The sequence below is a fragment of the Pipra filicauda genome, unplaced genomic scaffold, assembly GCF_003945595.2.
Source record: "Pipra filicauda isolate LSUMZ 115617 unplaced genomic scaffold, ASM394559v2 scaffold2_size9829703_pilon, whole genome shotgun sequence".
NCBI classification, from domain to species: domain Eukaryota; kingdom Metazoa; phylum Chordata; class Aves; order Passeriformes; family Pipridae; genus Pipra; species Pipra filicauda.
Window position 1 is genome coordinate 9,793,009 of NW_024104421.1, and position 13,404 is coordinate 9,806,412.

A 13,404-nucleotide genomic window follows, 5' to 3' on the forward strand; every position below is an offset into this window, starting at 1 on the left:
TATTGTCTCCCAATGAAAGCAAACACTGCAACCAGAGTAGTCATCAGTTTAGTTATAACACACTTCTTGCCACCAGTTGTGTCTGATTAGCCACAACTTCAGCTTGTGGCCCTTTCCTGTAAACAGCTATCGAACTGAAAATTCTTCCAAAGACACAGACCATGTAGCCACCTACCATAGGCCATGCTGTTGAAAACCAGGGTACTTATCTTTACTTAGGCAAGCATTCTGTTAGAATAACTTGCCTGAATAAAATTAAAATTCATATTTGCAATTTGGACACACATAATCAAGCACAGAGCATGGGGTGTATTAAATTTGTATGCTGCTGATGTAAGTGCAGGACTCTTGTACAAAACTTTGCAAGGAAGCTGACTCCTGAGCTCCTAGTTGAATCTTTGCAGAGAGAGAACAAAATTATACCATCTCCCATCTGTTGGTGCTAATGATAGTTCACATTTTAGTGGTTACATTAATTTGTGATATATTTTGTGAGCTGGTTAAGTTATATACTCTGAGTAAGAAAACTTTACATGTTGTCTAAAGAGAACTGAACGCATGATTGTGCTTGCATTTGATTACCTTTGGCATTTAGGAGAGAGTCATTGGTTTCCATGTCCTTGGTCCAAATGCTGGAGAAGTCACCCAAGGGTTTGCAGCCGCCATTAAATGTGGGATGACAAAAGAACAGCTGGACAACACCATCGGAATTCATCCTGTCTGTGCCGAGGTTTGTATTTGAAGTCACCTCATAGCCCAGCTTTCATAGCATTCTGGGGTAGGGTGTTGGAATTCCGAATAACAGAGCTCTGTTAAAGCGGTCTGAATTTGGAGGAAAGGACAGGTTTAATATTTAGAATTCTAGCATTTAGGTTTAATCTGGGATATTTAATTTTTTTTCAAGTGTATTCATTTGTGAAAAGTTTATGGCCTCTCTACTGGGAAGTATAGAATTTTCTTCCCACTCAAGATTATGAAGGCTTATGATACTATTTCTGCTAAAGTGGTGGTAAAGCTAAATTGGGGTACTCAAAATAGGCTTATAAACTGGTGCTGTGGAAGGGGACTGGTTATGTGACAATTTTTCTATTAGATTCTGCCCTTTTAAAGATTTTTCCTTTATTCCGTAGGCCTTCACTTCATGAGGCCACACAAACATTTCTTCTTGTGTTTGTCTTGCTGTTCCTCTTTAATGAGGAGCTCAATTTTCTGTAGCAGGTGTGGGACAGCTCCTCCCAGATGTAAATCAGAGATGCTCCATTGACTTCAGTAGCAATAGGATGAGTTTATATTAGCTGAGGATCCCTGAAAGCATGTTCATGACCCAAGTCTTTGTACAGAATCTCTGTTTGCACCTGCTTGTGTGAGCTACAGAGTGTTGCAAGGGTGCACCAGGATGCTGCTCTGCAGAAGTGACGTCCACCTCTCGTTTTATGTTTCCAAGGTGGTACAGTGTAAGCAATGTAATATGAACTCCATTAATGGAATGGACTGCTAGCAATCTGAATCATCTTCAAAGCATCCACAATATAGATCCTGTTCTTCTCTGTAGTATCATCTGATGGTGTTCTTGAAAGCCCTTGGAGAGGGGTAGCATGTCCTTATCTTACCAGGGGCCCTGTGGAGGGGGATCTCTGAGGGAGGCATTCAAACCTGTGAACTCAAGTGGGATATTAGCATATGCAGTGTGAAGAGAGGATGACAGTCATAATTTATTCTGGACATCTGAGCTGCTAAAATTGAAACTGAATAGAATGATGATTAGATATAATTCAGGGAGGTAGTTTCAGATAATCATATTTGTTTGAGTGGGGGAGGAAGAAATTGGCTCAGGAGAAATACGCTCTTTAGAAGCTCCAGGGAACAGCGATCATTTCTAGTGGCAGTCTTCAAAAGACTTTTTTATGCTTTTACTTAATTTAATCTCTTGAGCAGTAAACAAAAATCAAAGTGCAAGATAGCAGTCTTTGATTAAAAAAATGCTTAAAAATTGTTTGGAATTTGTGAGGAATGAGCATATCTAGATGAATAGAATTAGGATAATAACGGTGTTATTTTTAACTTACATCCATGTAAAAGCTAAGGGAAATGAAGTCTGATTTGAGCAGGATGGGGCAGTGTTACAGGGTTAAATGCTGACATCTTCACTGGCACTAGTACTAATTCATTGCTGAGTCTTCTGTGAAATGTGGTATTATTCCACTTGAAGAAGACCTTAAGACTGAGGGTCCCATTCTCACTGCTTTCAAATTAGAGCCAGATTTCACTTCTCTTATTTGAGCAGCATTTTATTCTGCAGAAAACATGAGCTCAGAAGGAACTTCTTCCCAGGCAAAGCCCAAATAATTGCGAGCACAGAGTTGTTAGGACTTCAGCCTTACAGAGAATTACATCTCAGCCTTGATTGTACTGTGCTGCTTGAAATACAGGCAGGTATAATCAAGCATCTGCTGAGATGATTCTTTCAGCTAGCTAACAGTGGCTTTCCAGCCATTGGATCTAAGATTTTGTCTTCACTAAAATAATGAACAAATTCTGTCAAAAACCTCATGTTTCCAGTAATTATCAAATGATTCCCCATTGGCTTACTAGCCTTAGGGAGCTGTGTGGTCCCCTAGCACACCTGGAGCTTGTAGTCAGGCCAGGAAGAAAGCAGATAAATTTTGCACATTTTAATCTTGGTCTTTCAAAGTGAAATAACAATAAATGAAGATTCCCATACATTTTCAGCCTGTGGATCAGAAATAAAGAGTTCAAAACCCTGCCTCAAGCAATGCACTATAGTTTAAATATATCGCTGTTCTTCTGCCATATACATTAGGCTTGCATTTGTCTTCCTGATTTGTACGTAATGCTTTATGTGCTTATAGAAAATGGAAGAGGTTTATCATTTATTGATGTTGTTCTCTGAAGAGCTGCTAGCAGCCTTAATGCAGCAAAGCTTCTACTTAGAGAAATATAGGGCTTTCTGATCCCCATTATCTTTAGATACTCCAATGTTATTTGCATAACTGAAATGTGTATGTACTTTATTCTGTGCTAAGTTTATTATTCCTGAGAGATGGCTTTGATGATAGCTAATTATTGCAACTTTGAAGCATTTAGATAGCAGTGGTTTTGATTTCCTTTTTTCCTTTCTATATTATAACTATGCAAAACTATGCAATTATTTGCATAGTAAAGTTATAATGTTAAATAAGTTTTTGTAGAATTTTTCTTCCTGAATTTTGATATCTGTTAATTTTACAATAATTAGGTTTGAATATGTTGTTTTGTTTAAAGTGACCTGAAAGCAGTAAAGATTGGAATTTTTCAAAGTGGTTTTACTGAGTGTTTCATAGCTATTGTCAAGATACAATACAGATCCCAGACATAATACTTATATCAGCTGTCAGTTCCACATTTCTATAAGGTCTAGAAAGGCACAAAAGCAAAATTTATGTTCTCTCCAAATGCTGTGGCCTTGGGTTAACTTCATTTTCCCAAACAAAGAAGTTATCTTTGAGCTATAAAGACACTTATTCATTCAGTGCACAGACCAGCGTTTATTATTTCTGAGCTCTTTCCCACAGTAAAAACTTAGGGCATTAAGACATGAGGTGGTATAAAGCCATGTGACTTCCTTAATACATTCTTTTCCACTGTAAAAGGAAGACCATAAGGTGAATGAAGAGAACAAAGGTTATTTGTATGTGTGCGTGCTGTCTAGTGCCAAGGATTTTAAATGCACGATTTTCATTATTATTTCATTACTTGAAGAAATGGCTGCAGTTTTGAGCATCATGCCCAACTAAATCTTTTAGATTAAAAAAAAAGATTCATTTTAGCCATACTAAGAGTCTTTCTTTTTCTCTCTCCTAAGGTATTCACCACCCTGTCCGTGACTAAGCGTTCTGGTGAAAGCACCCTCGTGAGTGGATGCTGAGGTTAAAGAGCCCCATTCCTGTTATTGCCAGAGACTGGCTTTCACCACAGTGTCTGACTTGTGCAATTCAGAAGAAAGATTTGGGGAGAAGTCATCCTCAGACACCTGCAGAAATGTGTAGAGCTTAACCTGGACATTCCATGGTCCTAAGCAGAAGAGCACTGTGGAAGTTGGTCACTTGTGGTGATTGGCTGGCAATGAACAACACAATGGGAATATTGACTGTTGAGCTGGCGATTAGCAGGGCATTTAATGAATGCTTTCATGAAGTCATAGCCTGAAGCCTGCATTGTCTGGTGGGCAGTGATGGAAGAACTGCTAACACAGCTGGACAACAACTGTTTTGCTTTGGTTTTATTCCTCTCTAGTTTCTTTCCTGAACATTCCTTTCTAGTTCTTTCTGGAACAAAGAACTTCCCAACTCAGAAAACTTCTCACAGTTTCAGATAACTGTATAGTGCCCCTGTGTGCTGTGTTATGACACAACAACTGCAAGGTCTCCTCATGAGCATGCATTTTACCAGCTCATATGCTTATGGAGGAGAAGTTGTATCTACTTGTTTGATCGTGACGAAAAAGATAGCGTTGGAAAAAATTTAGCACCATCTAAAATAGCATATTTCTGGCCTTCCAAATGGACTCTGTTGTGACTTTTTATTTAGAGTGCCTTGTATGTGAAAACGTACTTCTTAGAGAGAAAGGAACGTACTTTTTATTAAGGCCTTTTTATACAGAAAGTTGTTGGGTTTTTTCCCTGAGAGTAACAGTCATGTGTATAACACAGATTTGATGATCTTAGCTTTTCTTGAAGCTTATGGGATTATAATTAATCCAATTTGGAACTGACAGAATGCCAGTGTTGAATGAATTATGCTTCCAGGAACTCTGTGCAACTGTATTAAATTTGAGTAAATTCCTTCCTCTGCAGGTGAGCTGTTGTAAGCTGCCCTGTTTCAGGTCTAAATTGGCCTCTTCAAACACAACAGTATTGAGACTTTCCCTGAGATTAGTGGGCCTGTAAAATAAAAAAAAAACCAAAAAAACAAAAACAACCCAACCAAACATCCCCTAAAACAACCAACTAAACAAACCCCCCACTCAACCTCCAAAAACCAATAATGAAAAGTCTGTTATGTAGATAGGACCTAAAAGTTGTATTTAGTTCCATGTGCGCTTTGTTTTATATTTAATTAAGAAAACAATACTTTTAAAACAGAGATTTCCGTGGAAAATATCAGATTCTTGCATATCCCTCCTGTATTGGATAACCTACCTACACATTTGTCAAGAAATGACAAAAATGCCTCTTTTAAATGGAAATTAATGTGCTTTGTGATCTGGTTTTCCATTTCCCTCTCTTTTTAGCAGCAAGGTTCGGATTACTTTTATTAAATGGTTCTTGGGAGTTTAGTATTGTGGTGTGAATAGGGGATGAATTCTCCAGCACTCTGGGCACAATGTCTTAGGCCTAAATTCCTACCTGGTAACAAATTCATGTATTTCTACTGAGATTTCTAAAATAGTGTTGTAAGTTATTTTTATAAACTCATACACAACTGAATGATTTTTAAACATGTTTTGTATGGCATCTAGATGGTCTGTGATGGTATTTTTCTGGCCAGTTTATTAAATAAATTGAATATTTGCACAAACAGATGCTCATTTTGATGCCTCTTCTAAGCAGACACCAGATGACAGCAAGCCGACTGTTTTTCCAAAGGCCAGAAGAGGGCACCATGATAAACCCAACAATCTCTGGAATTTTGAAGGTAGATACTTCTCTGAAAAACGGGGTTTGAGGCTGTTTCATGTGAAATTTTTTTTACATGTTAAACACTTGAGAAGGACATAATTAAAAACAAGAAATTAGTTAGGAAACAAATCTTCCACTGTTTGCACTAGCTGCCATCTGTGTAACTTCTGAAAGCCCAGGAGTGCAGGTTTCTGAGCTGTTGGGCAGTGTAGCTGCTCATATTTAAACACGTGAATAGCAGCATTTTCAATCAGGTCTGTAGGAAAGTCAGATCCTGGAGATCCGGATCCTTTATTTCTTGGAGGGAATAAAGACATGTATGAGCTTGGCTTTGCAAGGTTGGACCCACATGTATCTATTCGTATGGGTCATGTCATCATTAATGATGCGTGTTTCTACACTAGTGGCTTACAATTCTGTAGTTGTTGGTTTTAATTTCTTTTATTTTTACTTTAAAATTGTGAGGCTTTTTTGCTAGGGCTTTTTCTTTTATTTCTCCATAAGGAAAACATTTTCAGGTGTGTATGTGTGTTATCTGTGCATGATGATAGAGATATATAATATGATACCACATAAGGATTTAATAAATGTCAAAGCTAAGTGTTTGATGGTTTTATCAAATTAAGCATACATTGAGTAATGCATGCTTTGGAAGCACATACTAGAAAATTTAATAAGTTAAACAGTATTTACGTTCTGCTTGTATTTATTAGTTATAAACATTTTTTGATACTCTGGTTTACCAGGGTGTAAGAATCCATCCTAAGATACTACAGATACAAATGCTGGCAGCAAATTTCGCAAACTTTAACAGGGAATTAGTAGAGTTTCACTGCCAGCTCCCAGAATTACTTTTTTAAATTTTTGTTTCTTAAGCTCCCCTGACCCAGCTGTTCGTTCTCCCTTTGCCCCTCTCCCCTTGGTGTGAGTTGTATGAGCAATCCTAACTTTCCTGTAAGTCTTGTATTCCAACTTGCATCCTGCCTTGCTTCCTTCAAGCCCTGCTGCCTGCCCAGAGCCCCAGTGCAGGGGGCTCACTTCTTGTAGAGCCATGGATGGGGCAGGACCCCTGTCGGACAGGAGGGATCTCCTGAAGACGTCGTGAATGCTGAAGGTTTCCTGATAGGGTAGGTGTCTTGCTGTGCCTTGTGAGAACACCTTGCACTCCTAAAGCCTGCTAATGATCTTGTCTCTGGCTGTGCCACTGTGGCACTTCCCTTGCTCTAAGTTACCACGTGGCAGCGGGTGGATGGGATGGTGCAGGAGAAAAGCCATGGCTGTGCGCTGCTGGAGCACGCCGTGCCAATGCAAGGGTGTGAAGAAGGGGCCAGATGGCTGAATATCTTATGTAAGACTTGACAGACACCTTTCAGGTCAAAATATGGTATACATGTTTGTTGTAAATGTCAGCTCTGCACAGAGTGTAGTTTCAGAAGCCCTTTCTCTTTGATGACCACCTTTTCTGATTGCTCAGTTGTCCTCTGTGTGGGTTGGTGTGAGACTCTGCTTTTGCCAAGGCCTGTTTGGCCTCCAAATAGAAATTAAATCTGAAAAAAAATCCAAACTAAAACAACTCCCCCCCTCAAAAAAAAAAAACCCCAAACCAAACCAAAACAAAAAATAACCCAAAAACCCAAGACAGAAGGCAGCAGAGGATCTGCTACACCACAGGCCTCTGTTCTGCATGCACTAAACAGAAAAGGCTCCTGAAATATTTCCATCCTGGTGGCACCGTTTGTGCCAGCAGGGAGCTGCTGGTGGGGAGGTGAGACTGGAGAAAGGCTTTGGCATCCATCAGGAAGGGTGGGAAGGCATTGTGTGAGGCCGTGGTGTGAAGTGGGAAGTGCCATCAGTGGGGAAAGGCGAAGGCACAGTGCATGACAGCAGCTGCAATGCATCTGTGAGGAGTGCCAGAGGGCTCGGTGCGGTTGGATGGCTGAGAGTGCTTCTGAGAGTCCAGAAGCTTCTGAGGAGCTTGGGAGATGCAGGAAGGCCTCTGCAGTGAGGGGCTGCCTTTCAGCTGAGCCCATCCTGCAGGATTTGTGGGAGCCTGCAGATCTGAACCCCATGTTTTGCAAGGCTGGGATGTTGTGACCAAACCCAAAGGTGGCTCCAGAAAGTGCTTGTTGCTGAAGGGTGAGGAATGGAGCTGGATGTGCTCACCATGAGGCTCCCTTTCCTCCCCTCCCCATGCTGGGTGAAAGCTGCCACTTCAGGGGTGAGAGGATGGCTTTATTCTGAGGGACTGCAAGGGCTCAGGACTGGGTGTGTTGGAGGTGGCACAGGCAGACACATCCTGAGGATGTTGTGCTGGTGCCCAGAGGAACAGCCACGTCTGTCGAGGTGAAGTGCCCTCACCATGTCATCCTGGTGAAAGGCCTGGCCCTTGGGCTCCTGTGCTTCTCTCAGCCTCACATGGTGAGGGTCTGACTTGCCCATAAGGGTCACCTTTCTGCAGAGACTGTGTGCCAGGGGATGCCAGACACTGCCAACGGGTGAGTTGCATGTTGGTGGGGGAGCAGCTGCATCTGTGCAGGAACCTGGGGAGTCACCAGGCCAAGGGGACTCTTTTTCACCCCCATGGTCCCTCTTTTCATCCTTCTCAGTCTGCTCCTGTGCTCCAGCCAAAGCTCTGCTCAGTTGTTGGGGTTTTTCTTTTTATATTGGAGAAAAATTATATGCTTGTTTTCCTTTTGTTTGCCAAATGCTCCTGACCCATATTCTGTTGTGCAGAATTTGACTTTACAGATATAATTTCTTTTTCATTCAATTGTCCTTTTTATCTGTCTTTTCTAGAAACTAGAAATCTTCCCAGTTACAGACTTGTCTGAGGGAGTTCTCCCACAGCTTTTTACGTCTTAAAATCATGAAATAAGCTGACACACGGGATATATATCAGGGATTTATATATCAGGACAGAGAAGGAAGGCTTTCCTTTCCCCTAGCAAAGCTATGTAACTGGCCTGGCTCAGGACCACCAGTGACTCCTGACTTGCCCCATCATGTTGGCTGACCACTGGGTGCCTACAAGGGATGTTTTTCTGCCAGGGAGGCCATGCTGTGGCCAGACCCTTCGAGGGAGCCCATTCTCTGCTGCAGCTGGCCATCATGAGCCCAGAAAAGTATCCATCCCCATCTTTAGACTGGAACAGAAGCCAGCTTAGGCATATAGTGACAAATCTGCAGCTAAAACCTAGATTCTTCCTTCTTCTGTATAACTTGTCTCAACAAACGATTCTTTTCTTGAAAATAGGTTTTACCCCTAGGTTAGGCACAGAGTAAATTGAGCTCTGCCTATCACTTGCTTTCAAAAACAAATGGTAACACATTTAGCCTAAAGATCTGCTTTCCCTTTTAATGTCAGTTTTTTTGTAGCATTTGGCCCTTTCTTTGCAGTGGGTGGAAGTAAATTGTGGATTAGTGCTCAAGGGGATAGGGACAGAGTGAGACATACCTTGCCCTTGAAGATCTATGGTTTTACATCTTAAATAAAATTTTATCTGAATTTACATGTTGTGCGAGTTTGGCACAGAGAATCAGCTTTATCTACCTGATCCATGCTCATTCCTAATCACCAAACTTGACAGCAAATAATCAATGTCATTTAGAAGAAAGTCATACCAAGAGTCTGAATTTTTCTACTGCAAAACCACTTTTTTCTCCAGTGACACCAGTGGTATAAAACTTACACAGTTGAGAGAGGGTTTCTGTCATACTGGGGTGAATTAGAAATGGAATCCATTTAAATTCCATCCATAGTGCAGATTTTTGTATTATTTTTGTTACGGTTCTAGCATCAGCCAAGACCCAAGCTGGCTTGGCATACCATAGTACCAGTAGTGGCCCAAATTTCTAGATCATCCTGTGCTTTCTGCACAATTTGGAAACTGCAGATTCAAATGTCTAGGACAGGCAAGATGTCTTGCTGTCTGGAGATACTGGTATCTTTCCACAGGTTATAGTAGAAGTCACCACTACCCCTTAAGATAAAAACTTGCCATTCAAATGGCTAGAGTCATGAAGAGACAAATCCCACTCTAGAGGATGTGAAGCCTCAACAGAACTGACTGCTCTGGACTGTGATATAGTGATACATATTTCAGTGGAGGTGGGTTTCTCTGCTCTGAGTGGAGATGAGCCATCTCCATGGATCAGTTACTTAATCCTATTAATATAAACATCGATTTTTTGTTGTGATGGCACCAATCTTATTCCAGCTGGCATGAAAAGCTGACACTCTGGTGGGCAGACAAGTCAAGTTAGGAATAGCTACAGGAATTGATTTACCTCTCATGTAAGGCAAAACTATGTGTCACAACAGAGCATCATGCAGAAATACTCAGCTCCCTCTAAATTACACCAGCTTCTCGGGCTGGGCAGTGTGTTCAGCCAGCATGGCTGTACCACTGCTGCCACCCAAGCCTGAGGCTCTCAAAGACAAATCCAGTATCCCCACTTAGTGCTTCACTGTGCTGTGTTCCTTCAGAGCACAGGCAGATGGGAAGAGGAAGGCTGCGGTGTTGCAAACAGGAAAACCACATCCTCAATCGGGTAAATTGACTTAGTGATTTCTCTCTCAGCTGCATCAGATAAGGGATCTGGCTCCTGCCCAGTCTGACCCTACCATCAGTACCCAAGGCTCACACTATACTGATTTCTTCCAGACTTTCTTTCAAAACTTGCCTTTGTGGGGTTGTTAGTTTGTTGTTGCTCGTAAGAGACAATCTTTTTTTTAATGGTGTATAAAGACATAAAACGGTCTAAGCTCATATGACTTGTTAATTAAAGTCACAGTCAACAAGCGTAAAATTGTACGCAGCCACCCAAAAAGGGGGAGTGTGCCAGTCTGTGCAATTCAACATGCATTTTAAATCACATCTATTAATAGCCAACTTGTTTACGGAAACCAGACCAGTAGAGCAGTTTATAACTTTAATAAAAATTTACAGAAACTCTTTTTGACTTTTTCCTAACAAGCTGGTCTAGGAGCACATCAAAGCTGACACTATTAGCTTGCCTTAAAATTGCTGAAAACCACCCACAGTACCTGACTTTCACTTTTTTTTTTTTTGTTGGTGTTTTTCCTAGAAGAAATCTCATGTTTAGTAGAAGTCCAGAGTATTGCTGGTTATGCAGCTTGGCACATAGACAAAGTGTTCTGGGAGTAAATAGGCATTGGCTAACAAAGGCAGTGTCCCATAAGCAGCATCCTCCTCTTCCTTCAGCTGCTACATGGAATTAGAACTTTGTTTGCCTTTGCATGTGGAATTAGAGCTTTGGTTGCAAAGTCTATGAAATAGTTCTGTTTGAGTGTTAACTTTGCAGAATGAAATCTTGTTTTATGGAGGATATATTTGTATGTGTTATAAACAATGCTTCTTTTTCAAAAGAAAAAAATAGCATTACTATTCAAAAGTAGAAAATGGCATTATTATTTGCAGTGGAAGATGTCATTGCTGTGCTGATAGCTGTTGACAGGTACTTGTCGTGGTTGTGCGCTGTGATGTGCTAATTATTCTGAAGTTCAATCAGATGGCATTTTGTGTTTTTATTTCAACTGTAAAAACACGATATTTGTGACATGTTGACAAGTGCGTGTTTAATTGCTCTGTAGATATCTTCCAAGCTCATGTGCTTTCTACTTACTTTGTGGAGAAAGGTGCGTAATTAGCTCTCAGGCTACAGGGTATGTTGCTCATTATTGTATTTTCATTTCCTATGCAGTGATAAATCCAGAGTGGAGAAAACCCATCTTTGATGCTGAATGTTACCTCAACTGGATTGCGAAGGCGGAGAGTCATGGCTGATTTTGCAAATCACGATCATGAACCACCCATGGTAAGAGTTTCTTTCCCTGCTCAGCTTCTCTCTGCCTCACTTCCCTTCACAGATCTAGAGTCAAAAGAAAAGGATTCAAATTAATCAGATGTTTAAAATGTCACCATCTATCTCAGGGACAGAATCTTATATCTGTTGTCTTCCTTGCTTATTTCTTTGTGACTGTGCTCATTCATTTCTTCGGTGTCAGGGTTATGGTGTTCGGTGATGAAACAAGCCAAACATTACAAGTGCTCCAGTCCAGCTGAAAGCAAATTAATTGAGCAGGTGAAGCCCAAATGTTTTTTTTCCCTGAAATCAAGGGGGTCTGGATCTAAATACCACAGCTGTTGACTCTGAAGGTACAAAATGTACATCCGCTTTTAGACATGAATGTTGTCCCTTGTAGATGAATGGGATAGATGTTTTCTCCATGGTATATGAGCTCTTAGTCTGCAGCTGTGCAGGCCTGGATTCAGTGACTCTGAAACTACTTTCGGGTCCTGCCTCTTATGGACCTGCCCATGGAAAGGAGACAATTGACAAAAGACTGAACTCAATGGGAAAGTTACTTCCAGTTTTCACTGATGCTGAAAGCTGTCATGTTGAATCTTAGCAAGGAGAGCTTTGAATAAAACTACTAACCAGGATGAGATTTAGGAGAAAAAAGCATCAAGACTACTTACCCCTCCTCCCTTGCAAGCACAATCTTCAGTTGCTGCTCATATCAGGAAGAAGATGAAGACAATGGTCTTTGGGTGCACATATGCATTAGGTTGGCATTAATCGGGATTCATTACATGCAGTTGTACAGAAATTATAATTGTAACTCTTGGGCTTGTTGTTTTGCTTGGGGTTTTTCTTTTTCACAAATACATTATATTGATTGTTTTAAAGAAAGACACACAAATCTCTTCCCTTGCTTAGAAAATAGTTTAAGTGTAAATTAGGTTAATTTTTTGTTTCCTACTTGATTAGCAGAGCACCTAACCAGACCCAGGAGTATTCAGGCTCATAGACACTTGAGGGCAGCCAGAAAGCTACAACTCTGCAGCCTGGCTTGGTTTTGTCCTTTCAGAAAATGTCTGGAATGGAAGCATCATTTTCCCTTGCAAAGGGATTCATACTTGTTAACAAGCTACATGACAGGGATAAATTATGAACTGGTGGTAAAAATCATTCTTGTGACCTTTCCTACTTGATATGGAAGAACCATGTACGTGGTTATAACTCAAAGAACTTTCTTCTGCTCTCCTTCCCTGTACTGCCATCCCCTCTTGGCTTGGCCAGCTGCTCTCTGGGATCTACCTGCCTCTCCCTAGTATTGGTACTTCAACATGCTCTGTCACAAGAGGAGTTTAAACCTACCTGTTTGAAAGAGTGTCTGGTTTGGTATGGCTATGTGAAGGTGGATGCAGGAGCTTGCCTTATGTTTCTTGTGTGGTGTTCCATGATACAGCATTAACAATATTAGGGTAATTTTAATGTTGAAATGCAGTTCTGACTCATTAATTCTTGCTATATTTAGAAATTCAGAACAGACAAAGTGTTTGAAAGATCAGTCAATCAAGCTGTTCTCTTCTCTCTCTTCCCCTTTAACCTTATAATTCCCTGCCTTTCCTTGGCTAAACCCTTTATGCTCTAAGCAAGCTGGGAAGCAAAACAGGAACTCATCTGAAAGGGACAGTCTTTCAGCCTAAATTTCAGTATGCCTTCCCTGTAACTTGAGCTGGGGGAGGAACGGATCTGCTATTCAGGTTACAGGCTTATGCAACATCACAGTAAGCTTGCCATGATCCTTCAACAAAGAGTAGGCAGCCATAGTTTAATATTTACAGCCTATATCAAAGTGCAGGGGAAATAATTTAATTAAAAACACAACAAAGGAAAAATAGGACATATTCTCCTG

The 13,404-nt window shown here is 40.8% G+C and overlaps 1 protein-coding gene across 3 annotated transcripts in view; it reads left to right on the top strand.

The window, feature by feature from the left end:
* The window catches only part of TXNRD1 (thioredoxin reductase 1), a 47,457-nt gene extending 41,971 nt beyond the window's left edge, over positions 1-5,486 (top strand). For all 3 annotated transcript variants that reach the window (XM_039383248.1, XM_027715131.2, XM_039383249.1), the window contains 2 exons: positions 596-730; positions 3,863-5,486. In XM_039383248.1, the coding sequence (XP_039239182.1) occupies positions 596-730; positions 3,863-3,925 (198 nt within the window). In that variant the 3' untranslated portion in view covers positions 3,926-5,486. The remainder of the gene's footprint in view (positions 1-595; positions 731-3,862) is intronic.
* Positions 5,487-13,404: the final 7,918 nt, after the last annotated feature.